We start from the raw sequence: 19,433 nt of genomic DNA on the forward strand, positions 1-19,433 counted from the left end.
AGGAGCATATTTTCACTTCCACCTGGCCCAGGAACACCCACGACATTAGTGGGTGAATTTCTGAAAAGTTAAGTACAGTGTATTTAATGCAAATCAGAGTCTTATTCTATAAAACTTGTTGTGGTTTACCACAATATTACACTTCAGACTCTTACCATGGACAGGTCTCTGTTGTTATTTTTCAGTTTCTCCTCCTGCCTCTCTGAAAAGAATTAACAAACTGATTAATATACACAATGCTGAGCGCAAGGCAGATGTTAAACTGTCACTGACTGGTGACTATGAAAGCACTTGTCTCAGGATCACTTAGTAATAACATCAGCTAAACAGCTGTGGCACTGTATACTTTATATTCACAGAAAATGCAAATGCAGCAGAGCACCAAAATATTTTTATTTAAATAAATAAAAATCTTTAAAGATTAATTAAAAATTACCTCTGGTATTAAGTGTCTTAACTATACATTAAGATACACTTTTATACTATACTGATGGAAAGTGTAAACATAATTATTGTAATTAGGCTTCAAATATGAGTTATTTAATCTCTCGTGTTTTTCCCCCTCTTTCAGTTACTTCAAGAGAGCAGAGTCTAAAAGTAAAAGCCAATCAAGACAAATTTAAATTTCAGGTTCTTTCATATTACAGACTAATTACTCTAAAAATAAGCATAGGTTTTTAGTTAAGAGAATTAGAAAGCTAGAAAATTTCACATATATTTTAAGAAAGTTGTTATATACACACAACCCAAAATACTTAACAAAGTCTCAACTGTTCATCAATGCCATTATTTGCTGAATTCCATCAATGCAGGGATTTCATTGTTTCCAGAAAGAAACTGAGGTCCCGCGCAGGGGAAGTGGCTTGGTAGAGAACCTGTGAGCATTCCGTGGCAAAGCCAGGACAAGACTCCAAGTTTCCCAACTCCCAAGCCCGTAATCTCTATGTACCCTCTACTGCTGCTTTCTTTGGTCATGATTACCATCACCAGGATTAATTACTTCAACAAACACTGATTATCTACCACATTCCAGGCACTTTTCTGAGCACTGGGGATACACAAATGAACAAAAAACACAAAAATCCCCACCTCACAGGAAGATTACAAAATAAAAATATAATATCCTCTAAAACAAAAATATATACCATTAGAATAAACTGGTGTGAGGGCAAGTAAATTTGGGCAGGTACAGGAAAGGAGGAACAAAGAGGCCTACAGGAGGGCTGGCCTGCAGAGTGGACTGCGGTTTCCCAACAGCACAGAGCGGGATGAAGACATGATCCCTTGCCCTGAACGGCCTGTCCAGTTTGTTCTCCAGGGAAGGGAAGGATATGGGCAGGAGAGACTGGGATGCTGGAGATACATGGAACAAAATGAAGAAAAATGAATGGAGCTAAGGTCTATCCTGGTCGGGGGGAGCGCCTTTGCTATCTGGGCAGTCCTCTTACAATGTAACAGGATGTTTTTAAATTGGGGGTTGAGGGCTGGGGTATAAGATGATGAGAAGGTAAACGGGCATAAAACAACTATTGAGGGAAGGGACTACCACTACAAAGTAAAAAGGTAGAGGGGATCACCTATGCTAGAGGCCTTGGCATAACCCTGACTCCCTCCTTTCTCACCCAAACACCGCATCCTATTAATTATGCCTCGTAAGTATTTTTTGAAGATGTTATTTATTTGAGAAAGAGAGAGAGAGAAAGGAGTGTGCACGCTCTGGGGGTGGGGAGGGAGAGGCAATTTCAAGCAGACTCCCTGCTGAGCAAGGAGCCTGATACAGGGCCTGATCCTAGATCAAAGATCATGACCTGAGCCAAAACCAAGAGTTGAACACTTAACTAACTGAGCTCCCCAGGCACCCCACATACCTCATAAATACTTATGAAACCTTCCCCCTCCTCATTACCATGTCCTTAGGATTTCTAACCACTTTACCTATATTGCTTCAAGTCTCCAAGCATCTCACTGCCTCCAAACTTGCTCCCTCAAATTCATCTTCCACAAGGCTGCCCGTCAGATCTACCTAAGACGTAAAACTGACCAAAATTATGATACTCCCCAGCTTAAAATTCTGGCATGGCCTTTCCCCCCTACAAGCTCATGTTCCAGTGTCACTGACAAGTCTGATGTCTATCCCTGCAGCCTCATTTCCAATCCCTCACATGAACTGTACTGCAGAGGTTCCTACAACACCAAAAAGCTGCTCTTTTTTTTTTTTAAAGATTTTATTTATTTATTTGACAGAGAGATCACAAGTAGGCAGAGAGGCAGGCAGAGAGAGAGAGAGGAGGAAGCAGGCTCCCTGCTGAGCAGAGAGCCCGATGCGGGACTCGATCCCAGGACCCTGAGATCATGACCTGAGCCGAAGGCAGCGGCTTAACCCACTGAGCCACCCAGGCGCCCCCAAAAAGCTGCTCTTGATATGAAACTTTTCTCTAGATCCAGTGCCTTTGTCTATGAAGTCCTTTCTACTTGGGTGACCAACTGTCCCAGTTTTTCCAGGATTGTTCCAGTTTTAGCTCTAAAAACCACACATCCCAAGAAACTCCTCAGTCTCGACCAACTGGGATTTCTACCTAGAATATTTTATTCTGTCCCTAGCCAAGCCCTTCCTGGTTAGCTAGTACTCAACTTTTAAGTCTCAGCTCTCTGTCACTTCCTTTTAAAAATCTTGACTCCTTAGTCAATAATGGGATTGATTTTCCTTTTACTTTTTTAGATTTTATTTATTTGAGAGAGAGAGAGAGAGAGAGCACAAGCAGGAGGAGCAGCAGAGGGAGAGGGAGAAGCAGGCTCCCCAGTGAGCAAGAATCTTGATGTGGGGCTCAATTCCAGGACCCTGGGATCACGACAAGAGCCAAAGGAAGACGCTTAACTGACTGAGCCACCCAGGCACCCCTACAGAGTTTTCTATAATTATGAAGAGATTCTCTATCTGTGATGGCAATAAAGTAGTCACTAATTACATGTGGCTCCTGAGCAAATAAAATATGGCTATTGTGACTGAGGAACTAAAATTTTTACTTCTTTTAACTTTAATTAATTTAAAAAGCCAAATATAGCTAATGCCTGCTTTACTGAACACTAGATTAGCAGTCTCTTCTTTATGCTTCCAGAATATTTTATGCATATCTTTATCATTATACTGAGTTTATACATTCTCTTGTAATGATCTGTTTATTTACCCATCAACCCAAACAGATGGCAGGTTCCTGGAGAACTAGGAATCCTATGCCTTCTTCATCTCTGTAACCTCAGTAACTGGCATGCACTTAGTTGCTCAATATTGTGGTATGTGCTCAGTATTATTTCATGAATGATTCAGCAACATAATAAAACCTGATATGAAGATACAGCATACCAAAAATGCTTTTCTAGGGAAAGAAGTCCTTTTGGGGGGGTCAGGGCGAAGGGGTAGCCCTTTATGATGAAGCTGATAGCCTGAACAGATAGAAAAAGCACAAAGAGCCTAAAAGCTGAGAGCAAACTGAGGTGACATAGTTTTTCTGAAGCTAAGTCCACAGAGAAACAATAACCACTAAGGTTATTGTTACCAGGGTAGACAATGTGTATATGGCTTAATAACAGAGCCACACAGGATTACGCTACACAACAACACTATTAAGGTTCCTGAAGAGTCTTCAATTCAAATTGTTACTAAATACCTACCATATACAAAGCAGTTTTAGTCGGTTTAAAATAATTAAAAAACAGGTTTATATTCCCTTGGTTTTGGAGGAGGTGACAGATACAAGTATCTTCGATGCTTGCTTTCACACCTACCCATCTCTGATAAATCCGGGGCACGGCACTATCAGCTGCACAGGACTGCGTCAGATGGGACAGCAGACGCCGCTAAGACTAGTTCTCAGCACGGGGATTTCACTCATGGACAATTAACAGCTGATTATGTCTGAGGCTACCTGGAAGGTCTATGTTATATACTCTAGTGACTCCACTTTTCACTAGGGACCATTTCCGACAGAAGAGAACAAAAAGATAGTATATAAAAAGGTAAAGTTGATTTTAAAAAAGATGCCTCTGTAGAGAAAAGGGACAAAAAGAAGAAACAGAATAAAGAAACAACAAACTAAACAAATATATATATATATGTATGTATATATATTTTTTTTTCAAAGATTTTTATTTATTTATTTTGAGAGAGGGAGAGACAGAGTGAGAGAGCATGAGAGGGGAGGTCAGAGGGAGAAGCAGACTCCCCATGGAGCTGGGAGCCCAATGTGGGACTTGATCCCAGGATTCTGGGACCATGACCTGAGCCAAAGGCAGTTGCTTAACCAACTGAGCCACGCAGGTGCCCCCTAAACAAATATATTTAACAGGGAAACATCATACATGCAAAATTTCATCTGAAATGAACTTGATCCGTCTGTGGGTAGAAAAGGCTAAGATGCCTCAAGAAGCATAAACATAAAAACAAAGAAGTTAAATTCAAATGTCCAGGACAAAAAACAAAACAAAAACAACTATTCCTAAGAATAAAATTCTTATGTTCCATTTGGGGTTAGATAAATTTATGAAGACTAGCCTGCCAACACAGCCATGTAATACATGGTTTATATGAAGGGCACCTGGGTGGCTCAATTGTTAAGCTTCTCCCTTTGGCTCAGGTCATGATCCCAGGGTCTTAGTATCGAGCCCCATATTGGGCTCTCTGCTCAGCGGGAAGCCTGCTTCTCCCTCTCCAACTCCCCCTGCTTGTGTTCCTCTCTTGTAGTCTCTCTCTCTGTGTCAAACAAATAAATAAAATCTTTGAAAAAAAAAAAGGAGGCTGTATTGTTTGTAGTTATGGGAATCAACTAGTAGCAATGACAGCATCTATTCTGACCACAGAATGAACAGACAGTAGCCAATCCACTATACATTTTAATTTGACAACATTAGGCTGTGTGCAACAAGATAACATAATTTATTTAAGAAAGGAACACTTCCTCATTTACCTTAGTCAATAATAAGTGTCTTTTCTGTCAAAGAATGGAAATCAATATAGGAGGCAACCGGTTGGTCAAATCCAACCAACAGTTTGGGAGATGGTGAACATTTTTAAATAACAGAGAGAAGGTCAAAATAGCAGGTGCCATTCTATAGATTAAAAGAATTAGATATCCCATGGGAGTTCTACATTCTGAGTTGTCTTGAATGAAAACCAATTAATAATATAACCTTGAAATTTCACATAGATTTGCTAATGGAGAGGAAGCAAAATTTAAACTAAATGCCTGAGGCAGTCTTCTTTTATGGAAAATCCAAACAGGATAAAGGCCTAGAGTGAATATATAAATTCAGGGACCAAAAGAAAATAAATTTCAAAAATTTCCTCCCATATCTCTAGGTCACGAAGAAAAGAGATATCCGTCCCAACTCTGTCAAGCTTCTGAATGCCTGCCCTCCCTTCCCCAGCCATCTGAGGGTATTGGCCTCCTACCAGAGTCCTTGTTGAGGGTCAGCCTTTCAAAGATTCCCATCACCGCCACCCTGCACTACCGACCTAGCAGGCAGCCAATCCCTGTGCCTTCTCATGACCCACGGTGTAAAGAGACGAGCTGAGCCAACCAGATTCCTTCTCTCAGAAATTTAAACCGGAAAACCAGGAATAGTAAATTAATTAACTGTGGGAGCAGAAACAGAAAAATTATAATATAGCACTGGCTCTCAAACTTCAGTTTGTCTAAGAAAATCTGGGAAGCCTGTTAAAAATAGCAGACTCCTGGGTCCCAGAGGTCCTGACTCAGTAGTCTGGGAGGAAGATGCAGAGCTCTTTACTCGTAACAGTACTGATGCAGGGGTCTACAGAGCACATCGTGAGTAAGACTGATTTAGGCAGAACCCTAGGACACAAGCCAAAGTTAGGTGTAGGCACAGCCTAAATGCCAGAAAAACACTACAGAGCAAGTGGGAGAAGCTGAACAGAAAGAGAGAGAAGGACATATCAATAGTGCAGCCTTGGGGGCACCTGGGGGGCTCAGCTGGTCAAGCAAAGCTCAGGTCATGATCTCAGGGTCGTGAGACTGAACCCCATATCAGGCTCCATGCTAGGCATGGAGACTGCTTAAGCGTCTCTCCCTCTCGCTCTGCCCCTCCAGCACCTCTCCACCTCTCTAAATAATAACAATAGTGCAGCCTTAAAAACACTGCAGCCCACTGTCTCACTTCATCTCAGGGCTTGCTATGCCTTCCAGACGGGCTTTAATACAGTTCCTGCCTTCCTGTAACCGACTACTTCAGTGTTTTCTGAGTTTGGGATCCCATACGTTCGGAAAATAAATCCCCCAATACTTGAGGTATTGGGGGATTTATTATCTATGTAGCCAAAAGAACTAAATAAAATTCATATATCAAAAGTAAATTTGTTTCCCTTCTGTGGGAAATGTAGGGGAAGAGGGAAATGTAAAACAGCCAAAACATCTACCCCTGAAATTAAGAATGGGGAACCTAGGGGGCCCTGCGTGGCTCAGTCAGTTATAAGCTCCATCGGATGCCCTGCTCAGTGGGGAACCTGCTTCTCCCTCTCCCTCTGCCCCTCCCTCCCCATGCTGTCTCTCATATTCTCTGTCTTTCAGATAAAAATAGATAAAATCTTTAAAAAAAAAAAAAAAGAATGGGAACATAAGGGGGCCCCTGGTGGCTCAGTCAGTTAAGCGTCTGACTTGATGTCAGCTCGGATCATGATCTCAGGGTCCTGAGATCGAGCCCCACAATGACAAGGTCTGTGCTCAGCAGGGAGCCTGCCTGAAATTCTCTCTCTCCCTCTCCCTCTGCCCCTCCCCTGAGCGTGCACACCCTCTCTCTCTCAAATAATAAATGTAACTTTAAAAAAAAACTGGTGAACCTAAGGTCTTTAGTTCAAATGTAAGACATTTCAGCTTTCTCTCTCTCTCTTTTTTTTAAAGATTTTATTTATTTATTTGAGAGAGAGAGAGAGTGATCACAAGTAGGCAGAGTGAGAGGGGAAAGAGGCTCCCCGCTGAGCAGAGAGCCCGATGCGGGGCTCCATCCCAGGACCCTGAGATCATGACCTGAGCTGAAGGCAGAGAATTAACCCACTGAGCCACCCAGGCACCCCGACATTTCAGCTTTGAATTAATGGTTCTACCCAAGACTATGATCAAAGAGCTTCACCTAGTAAAATCAGTGGCATTTTGCTTCTCTGAAACCTTATCATTGTGCTGCGCACCCTCCTCATACTGAAAACTTGCTTTCTTCAGTGCAGCACAGTCACCATCCACAGCACCCCCCAACTACTGTCTATATTCTTGTAAAGCTCAAGTAGGGACCTGAGGAAAGGGAAAGTAAGGGTTGCATAATAACAGAACTGTGATAGAGTCAATTCACAGAAATATATTGAATCGGTCGTGTAAAGTTGCCAGAGATGAACGGCAAATGTGACTCTCTGCTTATCAGCAGCTAGTCCAAAGGGTTCAAGCTAAGTTCACAAAATCAAAGTAAATGAATTATTTATGAGAATCACTGCTTTTCTCTCCCCTTCCTTCCTTCCTTTCATTAAGATTTTACTCTTTTTAAGTCATCTCTATACCCAACATGGGGCTCAAACTTTCAACCCCAAGATCGAAGGGTTGCACACTCTTCCAACTGAGCCAACCAGTCGCCCCTGACACTGCTTTTCTTGACATTGAAAACTATGAGGAAGTTTCGAAAACTGCTCATCAAGAGACACTGTGATGTTGTAATGTTCTCAAAAGTATTCCACAGTAGTAGTACAATAAACTGTATCTGGCTGGGTTTTCCACAACGTGCCCAACAGTACAAATGTCAAGGTGAAATGGAGTAGAAGCAATCTTTAGGGAGTCCAAAATAATGCAGTTTAGGTTTATAGATTTCTGATGGTTTGGCTTAATCTCAGAGTAAAATTTACAAATCTAGAGCATGGATAGATTGTCCTTTAAACAGCTTCGCATGAACATTACACCTTTTAACTCCTAATAAGACATTGATAACCAACACTTCACAGGTGTTATTTCTCTTAACTTCTGATACTTTTTGGTGAGCAAAAAGTTCAAGGTTGCATTCCATGCTAAAGTTAATTTACATTTTAGACAGTTTGTGTTGTCAACTTAAGGGCAGAAAGCAATCTGCCTTCCATTTTTGTATCTTTCCTATCCTTTGCAGCAAAGCTACTTGATAGAATGATTCTATGTTCAATGTCTTCACTTCCTCACTGTGCATTCTCTCCTCATCTAGACAACTGGCTTCTGTCCCCCATCACGCCCCTGAAATCATTCTTGCTACATCACTAACAAGAACTTTCATTTCCATTTGCCTCTTAGACATTTAACACCTTAGATCCTCTCTATCCTCTCATCCCTCAGCTACGATGGCAAACCCTTTCCGACTTCTCTGGTAATCCTTCTGCAGGGTTCCACTGCTGCTCCCTCTGTTTCCTCAAGACTCTCTCCATCCTCAGCCCTTTCCTTTTCTTACTTTATATGGTCTCCTCTGTGGGTGAACTCAATTACTACTTAAAAGTATATGATTCTAAAATCTGTTTATAGCCTTTAATCCCTCTGCTAGCTCCGAAACCACATATCCAACTGTGTAACAAGTATTTCCACCTACCGTCACACAGGCATTTCAAATCCAATACGTTCAAACCTGAAATTATCCTCTCTTTTCTTCCCCATCCCAATTTGCTACTCCTCCAATTTTTCCAAATCAGAAATATGGACTTCTTTGTAGACTCATCCCTCTCTCCACATGCCACATCGAAACAGTCATCAAGTCCTGTTACTCCTACTTCTATTCCATTACCACTGCCTCTACTTAAGTTCAGATTCTTGCCATTTTTGCATCTGAGATTTTTAAAAAGCCTCATGACCTCCTGCCTCCCGAATGATCCCTTCTCCCATTTATCTCCAAACTACTGCCAGAGTTGTCTTCCTTAAAATCTCATGTCAATCTCTGCTTAAATCCCTTAATGGATATGGAAAGATGGAAAGTCTTCTGGATACAAGTTAAACTCATTACCTTAGTTTAATTTATAAAGGTCTTCAGGAACAGACTCTACTTATTTCTCTAGCCTCATCTGTCTATACTTTATATATCGCTTCTTTCATCAGTTACACTAAACTATTTATAGCTTCAGGAATATACCTTGCTATTTGATCCCTCTAGAGTTTGGAGATGGCTAGCCTTCTGCCTAGGATGTACAGGGCTTAAAACTGGATGTTAAAGTTACAAATGACCAGGGCCAAACCCCTTCTCTACCACTAATGTCATCCCATCTACCACTGAATGACTGACCGAGGGAAAATTACTTAACTCAAGCTTCATGCTTCTCATCTATAAAATGAAGTAACACTCTTCACTACTATATACAATTGACTGTTAAGAGAATCTTAAAACATATAAAGTGTTTACCTCAGTATGTTGCATATGATAAGTGCTCAATAAATTCTGACTGCTACTTTATTTGTATTTTTATTTAAGTTATTCACATTGTAGCTTCAAGAGTCAATGGAAACATTATCTTTTTTTTTTAAAGATTTTATTTATTTATTTGACAGATAGAGACCACAAGTAGGCAGAGAGGCAGGCAGAGACAGAGAGGAGGAAGCAGGCTCCCTGCTGAGCAGAGAGCCTGATGTGGGGCTCAGTCCCAGGACCCTGAGATCATGACCTAGCCGAAGGCAGAGGCTTAACCCACTGAGCCACCCAGGTGCCCCAAAAACGTTATCTCTTCAAGAAAACCTAATCTCCTAGTTTTGTTTAAATATCCTTTCTCTTTACTTTTTTAAAACTCAGAATATATCTCTACAACCTTACCATACTGCACTGGTCTGTCTTCCCCTCTCAAGACAGACTTCCTAAGAGAATTGTTTCTACCTTGTTTCTCTATGACCCATCAGAGCAACTGACACAGAGAAAACATACAGTAGCATCCTGCCACAGAACTAAATGAGCAGGCCACTTAGAAAACGTGGGAAACACTAAATTCAAAAGTCTTGTTCAGAACAGGATAGTGGCATAGTCCAGGCTGGTAGAATTCTTTCCTAGGATATAATGGCAGTGACCTATGCAGAGACATAGTTTCTGAACAAAACACACAGTTTCATAATTTTTTTCTAATTTCAGAGTCAGGAAGCATCACAAAGTATAAATATAAATCATATCTAATCATTTATAAATTGTCTTTTTGGAACAGAATTACATTCTGTAATTAAGCTCTAAATTACACTGAAAAACCAAAAACATATCATTACTTTTCAGACCAGATAAAAATTACTCAGCAGTAAATTTCCTACCCCCTGGAGGATTTCCATCACCAGTCAATTCTCAGTAAGGAAGCCATGGCAACAACACAAGTAACTCAGGCTTAAATGGAAATAATCAACACAGATATGAAAAAAAAAGAAAAAAAAAACTTTTACAAATTATGCCAAGAACCCTCGGCCAAATTCAAAAGCCACAAATGTCAGCATTATTTTATTAAAACTAAAATTTCAAAAGCTAAGAGGAAACAGTAGCAACTGCTTGATTTTGCTCTCAAAATGGACAAGAGAAAATCAGGCTCGATAATGTATGCAAGTGCTCTCTGTAAACCACAAAATTATACAAACACATGAGTCACCACTGTTAATAACTTTATTATATTTTCATCACCTAAGAATTTTTTTCCAATTTTAAATTTTCCAAATTTCCTAAACTTATTTTTTCTACATTTTGTGTATACCAATAATTCATCTTACCTATTTTCTTTTTTTGTTGTCGACCAGCTGACTCTGTTATTGTTTCCTTCTTCTTTTCCACTGTAAACAGAGTAACACAGTAAAAATTAATTATGTATCATACTAAAGAAATGAAGGCTGCTTTATCACAGTTGAGCCAATGAAAGAAGCTCACAAGAAAGTTACACGCCGCCTTTGATTATGGTTATGAGCAAGTTAACTGATCTGCTCCCACACCTGCTGACAGGAGAAGGCAGACACAACAATCTAAGACCAAGACAACAATACTGGAAGCATCATCAACCAAACACTCATAAAGGATTGCATAAGGACACAATAATAATAACTAACGGAACATAATAAAAACTAAAGTGGCTTTTGGGGCGCCTGGGTGGCTCAGTGGGTTTAGCCGCTGCCTTCGGCTCAGGTCATGATCTCAGGGTCCTGGGATCGAGTCCCGCATCGGGCTCTCTGCTCAGCAGGGAGCCTGCTTCCCTCTCTCTCTCTGCCTGCCTCTCCATCTACTTGTGATTTCTGTCAAATAAATACATAAAATCTTAAAAAAAAAAAAAAAAACAACTAAAGTGGCTTTCAGACCATCAGCTGAGGGTGACTGCCCGTAGGTTGAGCCTAAGTACGATTTTCAAATTCTGTTCTCTCAGATAACTATGGTTCATTATAGTACCAGTCTCATAGTCACTATAAAAGGTAGGAATTCATTTATTCAGTTATTGGTTCCTAAGTAATGAGCGCTGTTCTAGGCAGATGAAAAGATAAACATGATTCTTGCCCTCTAAAGAGTATCTAGTGAGGGCAAATAATTGAATAACCATTACAATACTGAAAACTGGCAAGACACACATATGCATTAGGGAAGGGAGATCAACAGAGTCAAAAAGCTAAAACCGGGGCACCTGAATGGCTCAGTCAACAGAGCATGTGACTCTCGATCTCGGGATTGTGAGTCTGCGCCCCACAGAGGGCACAGAGATTACTTAAACAGACAGAAAAAGCTAAGACCAACTTCTTTGTATGCATTTCAATTAATATGATGATAGAGTAAAAATAACCTTTTAAAGAGAAATAATTAATATATTTATATTTTACATTTACTATCTTTGATCTATATACCCATCATAGTCCACCTATGAAAGGACCAAGACTAGGAATGTCAAAAATTACCTTATTTACTTTGTTTGTTCCATATAGTATCTTAGCATACTTCCTTTACCGGCAAACAGTACAGTACATGTGTTATTTCTAAAAGTTGCATTAAAGAGAATTGGCAGGGAAGACTTTTTCTCTTGGAACATTAATTACGCTACCTGAATTCTAAAATTGGTATTACTACTTTAATAAAGAGATGAAAAATTCGATTTGACTCCAATATTGCAAGTGAAACAGTAAAGTGCTGACTAAAATAAGTGTGTGTGTGTGTTTGTTTGTGGTTTCAATATATGCACTCGTGTCTAAGTACATGTATTCTTTTATGTAAATGAAAAGATAAAGCAAGAGATTTAGAGTAAAAGTACTAGTATGAGATCATAAAAGGAAATTAAGTCAAATTCTACAAGATGTTACCAAAATAACATTTTTTTTTAAAGATTTTATTTATTTGACAGAGAGAGAGATCACACGTAGACAGAGAGATGGGCAGAGAAAGAGCAGGCTCCCCGCTGAGCAGAGAGCGTGATGCGGGGCTCGATCCCAGGACCCCAAGACCATGACCTAAGCCGAAGGCAGAGGCTTAACCCACTGAGCCACCCAGGCACCCCCAAAATAACATTTGAAAAAAACGAAATGGACAGAGATGCTTGGGTGGCTCAGCCAGTTAAGCGTCTGCCTTTGGCTCAAGTCATGATCCCAGGGTCCTGGGATCGAGTCAACGCATAGGGCCTTGTTGCTCAGCAGTGAGCCTGCTTCTCCCTCTGTTTGCCACTCTCCCTGCTGTACTCTCTCCCTCTCTGACAAATAAATAAATAAAAGAAATAAAAATAAAAAAACAAAATGGACAGAAAACATTGAATGTTTTACTCTTTATCATCACTATTAGCCAAAGAAACAAAAAATATTTCTTTCCCTCCCCAGAAGGACCACAACATAATTACTTAGCACTTCCCCATAAATGCATAAAAAACAAGAAGGCTAGAGAACAGAAACTAAGATGGTACTGTGAACATTAACCTGGTCTTCTAGGGGACTGGGCTGAGGCTAGATCACTATGCTCTAAGGAGCCATCTATGGATAAAGCAGGGCCCAGAGTAGAAGATCTGACCCTTCTGAAAGACTAAATAAGCTTTTGAGAGCTAAAGAATGAGCAGGAGTTTGCTAGACCAAAGGAGAAAGCAAAGTTATTCTAGTTAGAAGGAAGAGCAGATAATGCCTGGACCCACAGCAGAAATAAGGAAGACTAGCCCAGAGGATGGGAAAAGGGCCCGAGCGGCTAGAGAACAGAGAGCAAGGGATACAGGATGTAGTTGCAGGGGAAGAGAAGATGCATCCAACCACACTGGACCTTGCAAGCCCCGCCTTTCTCCTAAAAGCAATGGGGAAAAACATAGTATTTTGAGAAGGGCAAGTAACATGATAAGATCTGTGTCTTGAAAAATTACTTGGGGGTGCCTCGGTGGCTCAGTGGGTTAAGCCGCTGCCTTCGGCTCAGGTCATGATCTCAGGGTCCTGGGATCGAGTCCCGCATCGGGCGCTCTGCTCAGTAGGGAGCCTGCTTCCCTCTCTCTCTGCCTGCCTCTCCATCTACTTGTGATTTCTCTCTGTCAAATAAATAAATAAAATCTTTAAAAAAAAAAAAAAAAGAAAAATTACTTGGGCTGCCCTGTAGAGAAGAAATCTGAGTGGCTGCAGGGAGACCAATGAGGAGGCTATCGCAGTAGATCACAGGAAACATGACAGTTTAGACTAGGTGGTGGCGGCAGAACTGGAGGGATGTGGAGAGATCGCAAACTTCCCCAGAGGAGAACAGTAACAGGGCTTGAGGGTGGACTGCACACACAGGGTGAGAGAAGAAAGTATTCAAGTCACCAAGTATTTATTAAACTTTTACTGCGTGCCAGTCACTGTTCTAGGTACAAAGGCTATATCAGAACAACAAAAACGCTCTCCTAGCGGGGGGAGATAAACAATAAACAGTAACACAATACACAAATAGATTCTGTAATATATTAGAAAGTGACAAAAGCCATGGGGTGGGAGGGGGGAAGAGAGCGGGGTCCAGGAGACTAGGAGCAGCAGCGGTGGAGATGAGCAGGCTGCAGTTTTAAAGAGGGTGGCCAAGGGCGCCTCGGTGGCTCAGTGGGTTAAGCCGCTGCCTTTGGCTCGGGTCATGATCTCGGGGTCCTGGGATCGAGTCCCGCGTCGGGCTCTCTGCTCAGCAGGGAGCCTGTTTCCTCCTCTCTCTCTCTGCCTGCCTCTCTGCCTACTTGTGATCTCTCTCTGTCAAGTGAATAAATAAAATCTTTTATTTTTTTTTAAAGATTTTTATTTATTTATTTGACAGAGAGAGATTACAAATGGGCAGAGAGGCAGGCAGAGAGAGAGAGGAGGAAGCAGGCTCCCCGCCGAGCAGAGAGCCCGACGCGGGACTCGATCCCAGGACCCTGGGATCATGACCTGAGCCGAAGGCAGCGGCTCAACCCACTGAGCCACCCAGGCGCCCAAAATAAAGAGGGTGGCCAAGTTAAGACTCACAGAAGTAAACTTTGAACAAAGATTTGAAGAAGGTATGAGGGTTAACTAAGCAGACATCATAGAGAACATTCCAGGCAGAGGGAAGAGCCAGTAGAAGACTCTGAGCACTGGAGTGTGGCTGAGGCACAGCGAGGAACTGCAGGGTCAGTGTGGCTGAAGCCGAGTGTGTGAGAGGGGAAGAGCAACAGAGCTAAAACGGGGGAGGCTCCGCAGGCCGCTGAAAGGACTTCGGCTGTTCTTGAGTAAAACTGGGACACCATCACAGGGTTATGAGCAGGAAGGGGACATGATCTAACAGGCTCTAAAAAGGATTATTCTGGGTGCCTGGGTGGCTCAGTTATTGGAGTATCTGACTCTGGATATCAGCTCAGGTCTTGATCTCAGGGTCCTGAGTTCAAGTCCTACATTGGGTTCCACACTGGATGTGGAACCTACTTTATTTTTTTTTTTAAGATTTTATTTATTTATTTGTCAGAGAGAGAGAGGGAGAGAGAGCTAGTGAGCACAGCAGAGTGGCAGGCAGAGGCAGAGGGAGAAGCAGGCCCCCCTGCCAAGCAAGGAGCCTGATGTGGGACTCGATCCCACGCCGCTGGGATCATGACCTGAGCTGAAGGCAGCCGCTTAACGAACTGAGCCACCCAGGTGTCCCTGGAACCTACTTTAAAAAAAAAAAAAAAAGAATTATTCTGGCTGTTATCTTGGGAGCGGACTATAGGGAAACAGAACACTTATTGAAGGCTGCTGCAATAATTCATGCAAAGGATGGAGGTAATTATCAAAGGAAATGATGGAAAATCAGACTCTGGATATGTCTGAAGGCAGCCCAAAAGTATTAGATGCAGAGTGTGACAGAAGACTTAAAGATAACGGCACAAGGATTATGACCTGAGCAAGTAGAGAGATAGACTTGCCATTGACCAAGATCCTGAAAAGTACAAATGAAGCAGTCTTTTTTTTTTAAAAAAGATTTTATTTATTTATTTGATGGAATGAGAGATCACAAGTAGGAAGAGAGAGGAGGAAGCAGGCTCCCTGCTGAGCAAAGAGCCCGACGCGGGGCTCAATCCCAGGAACCTGGGACCAGGACCTAAGCCGAAGGCAGAGACTTAACCCACTGAGTCACCCAGGCACCCCCAAATGAAGCAGTCTTAAGTGAGGATAAAGTATTCAGTTTGGACATGCTGGGTTTGAAATGTATATTCAACATTACAGTATAACTGACAAATTGATACATGAATCTTTATCTGAGCATAGCTGACACATAATGTTAATTTCAGGAGTACAACATAGTGATTCAACTCCTTACACATTATGCTCACCACAAGGGTACCTACCATCGCTCACTATACAATATTATTACCAGGGTATATGGATCTTGCATTAAAGAGAGAGTGCTAGGGATATAAATTTGGGAGCCACTGCCAAATAGAGTACATGATTGAATTCACTAAGAGAGTGAGCATAGGGGGATAAAAACAAATTTGGGGTGCCCAACAAGAGGCTGAGAAGAGGAACCAGCAAGGAAACAGCAAAAGAATGATGGGCAAGGGGCGTCGGGGTTGCTCCCTCAGTTAAGAGTCTGACTCTTGATTTCGGCTCAGGTCGGAGTGGAGGGATCAAGACCCACCTCAGGCCTTATGCTGGGTGAGGAGCCTGCTTAAGATTCTTTCTCGTGCTCCCTCTGCCTTTCCCCAACCCCCCCACTTTCTCTTAAAAAAAAAAAAAAAAAAAAAAGACCTGCACGGTAAGAGTAAAACCAAGAGTGTGGTGTCCTGAAAGTCAAGTGAGAAAGTGATTCAGGGTTTCCGGCTTGCACTATGAGAAGCAGGGAGGTACTATTTGTCAGGTAGAGAAATACCAGAGGTGGATCAGGTTTGTGAAGGTGAAGATAACGAGCTTGGATTTTAATATGTTGAGGTGAATTATCCACACATGGGGCTTCCACGGCCCCTCACAACTGAATGGGATCTCTTCTTTAGAACCACCACAGCACATAACTCGTACTTCTCGTGTCCCTTGCTCCACTGCCATGTGTATTATGCATTGTGCATAAAAATATCCAACGCTGCATATAACTCTACATAACCAATTCAAATCGGATTCATCTCTGTATTCCCATAAAGTTTTTGCATCAGTTGGTGCTAAAACACCTACTGTAAACACCATTCAATGCACCTGATGTGTTGAAACTGGATCTGAAGGATGTTGCCATACTCACGTTTTTTACTCTGTTTTTCCACCTCCGCTTTCAGTCTCTTGTACTTGTCCGTCCTGTAAACCAGGACCCAGGTTATACCTGAAACATCAAAAGCAGCATGCTAGTAGAAAAATGTCTGTAAGGGTCACGGCAAACTCACTGGTGGTGATGGCTGGGTAAGGAGGGATTTCGACTTTTTGCTTTATATTCACCAGCAGTTAACTTTTTACCAAATGTTAAGACAACGGACTCTTCAACCAAAGTAACGGAGACCCGAGATGAAGGTGTTTCCACAAAGACGCAAGCGAAATCGACCCCAAACCGAATTCCACGGCGCCCCCCTCCCGGCTCAACCCCAAGCAAGCAAGGCTCGCGACCACTCCCCGGTGGCGCGAGGGTCCCCAGGCCCAGGATCCTTCCCGTGGGGGCTGGCTGATCAAACATCAGAGAAGCAGCCGCTCTCACCCTCCGCGAGAAGAGCCGTGCACACGGAAATGAAGACGATGAGCAGTGTGTCCGCGAACATGGTGCTCATCTCGCACTTTCCTCTCTGCACTCCCACCCGCCAGGGGGGAAGCGCTCGAGGGCCTGCAAAAATTAAACGACAACGACTTCCCCGGATTTCTGGGCCACCGAGAAACACTCTCTGACAGACTAGAGTCACACTTCCGCTTCCGGGGCACAGCGCCGGAAGGGCTACTTCCGGAGAGACGCGTGGCCCGGCGAATCCGGCGAGAACCAAGCGGGCTTGGGGGGCTGGGGCTCAGACTGAATCTCGCGAGAGCTGGGACTGGAGCTTCCGCGACGGAACTACGATGACGGGACTTCGCCTGGTGGCGCTTGTTCCAGGGGCTGTGTCGTGGCTGCTCTCGTCTCGACCGAAATGCACTGGGGTGCACTCGGCTGCGCTTCTGCTTCTGCCCTATCTCTGAAGCCGTTTAGGTAGTTTACTGAACGCCACGGATTTAGACCTGGGGCGCGGGCTCGAAGGAACTCCCGCCCTAGCGACACTTGTACTTATGGTGTGGTTAGGGTTTTACTAGCGGTATGGCCCGAGCGCTGCGGTGACCCAGTTGACGCGGTGGTCGGAGACAGCTGTTGAAGTCGAAGCAGAGTAGTGGGAGTGCTTGGCAGGGGCGGTACGCAGAGGCACGTGGGTGCTGGAGAACACGCGGTGTGTACAGGCCGTGATGATGCGTCCGGAGGACCGGTCATGAGCTCAAATGCCTCCAGCGGTTGCGTGTAGATGATCTTACGCAGGGGGCTGGGAAGGAAACGGTGGGAGGTACTAGCGTCGTAAGGGAGCGATGGTTTTATTCGACAGTAGCAGGTGGTACGCGTATCCAGGCAGTTTCCCTGGGAGAAGGAGCACCCAGTTTTCGTGATCTTCCCATTTTCCAGGAAAATCCAGAAATCCTGTGAAAGAACTGACAAATGCTGGTAACTCGTTCAAGTTTTTAAATGCCGCACAGGTTAAAGGAAGTGTCTTAGAAGCTTGGTTTCAGCCTGTGCAGAGGTTTTCAGCTTTTTAGGCTGATTGTGTTTGTGTGAGTGTATTTGTGTTTATGAAAATCTGGAAGCTGGCCAAGTGTCTTCCCTTGACTTGTACTTTGTATCATTGGTTCTTTTCTCTTAAACTCCAGTGTACTTTACTTAGAGTTCTATTTTTTTTTTTTTTTTTTACTTAGAGTTCTTTTATAACGCTTCTCTCTGTGTGTGTGTGTGTGTTTTACAAGACCTTTTAGTTCTATGTGCATTTTTTGTTTCTAAGACTTAGCAGCAGAGAGCCAGTCTCTTCTTTTTTTTTTTTTTAAAGATTTTATTTATTTATTTGTCAGAGAGAGCGCACAGGCACACAGAGTGGCAGGCAGAGGCAGAGAGAGAAGCAGGTTCCCTGCTGAGCAAGGAGCCTGATGCACTACTTGATCCCAGGATCCTGGGATCATGACCTGAGTCGAACGCAGTGGCTTAACCGACTGAACCACCCAGGGGCCCCGAGCCGGTCTCTTTTTTTAAGATATGTTTATTCATTTGTTTGACAGACCACAAGTAGGTGGAGAGGTAGGGAAGCAGGCTCCCTGCCAAGCAGAGAGCCTGATTCCAGGCTCAATCCCAGGACCCTGGGATCATGACCTGAGCCGAAAGCAGATGCTTTAACCCACTGAGCCACCCAGGCAACCCCCCTGTCTCTTTTTAATAGTGAATTTCTTCTGTGTGGCAGCCACAGTGATAGGTACTGTAATGTCAAAGAGGGTGACTAAAATACTATTTCTGACTTTCAGGGTTCTCCTTGGATGTTATATATTACATAATAAGGTATAATCAGGGTATTCCTAAAATGTTACGGGAGCATTGGATGTGGGCAAAATTGCTTCTTCTTGGAGGAGTTGGGGAAGGCTTCACGTTTGAACTAGATCATAATATGACTAAAAGTTACAATAGGGTAGGTTTTTAATCACTCATGGTAAATACTGAAGCACTAAAAGAGCATTTCTCTCTCTTTTTTTTAATTGAAGTATAGTTGACAACACAATGTAACATTAGTTTCAGGTGCGCAAGGTATGATTCCACAACTCCATTAAACTATATTCACTGCAAATATAGCAACCATCTGTCAAGAAGAGCATGACCTTTGAAATCAGACCTGGTGTTCAATTCTAGCTTTGCCACTTAATTGATTTCTGTCCTTAAGCATCTTATTTAGTCCTTAAGCCTGAGTTTCCTTATTTGCAAAAATTGTAATAATAAAGCAGCTGCATAAACCTTGCATTGATTAAGTGAGAAAGGGTATAGTATACAGTATTTAAAGCCGTGCCTGACACAGTTGA

At 42.7% G+C, this 19,433-nt stretch overlaps 1 protein-coding gene across 1 annotated transcript in view; it reads right to left on the bottom strand.

Moving 5' to 3' along the window:
- TMCO1 (transmembrane and coiled-coil domains 1) overlaps positions 1-17,291 on the bottom strand; it is a 44,582-nt gene extending 27,291 nt beyond the window's left edge. Inside the window, exons 1-4 of the mRNA XM_044266781.1 lie at positions 17,071-17,291; positions 16,627-16,704; positions 10,725-10,784; positions 156-202 (exon numbers count right to left, since the gene is read on the bottom strand). Coding sequence (XP_044122716.1) covers positions 156-202; positions 10,725-10,784; positions 16,627-16,704; positions 17,071-17,140 — 255 coding nt within the window. The 5' untranslated portion in view covers positions 17,141-17,291. The remainder of the gene's footprint in view (positions 1-155; positions 203-10,724; positions 10,785-16,626; positions 16,705-17,070) is intronic.
- Positions 17,292-19,433: the final 2,142 nt, after the last annotated feature.

Source organism: Neovison vison, chromosome 10 (genome assembly GCF_020171115.1).
Source record: "Neovison vison isolate M4711 chromosome 10, ASM_NN_V1, whole genome shotgun sequence".
In the NCBI taxonomy this organism is placed as follows: Eukaryota; Metazoa; Chordata; class Mammalia; order Carnivora; family Mustelidae; genus Neogale; species Neogale vison.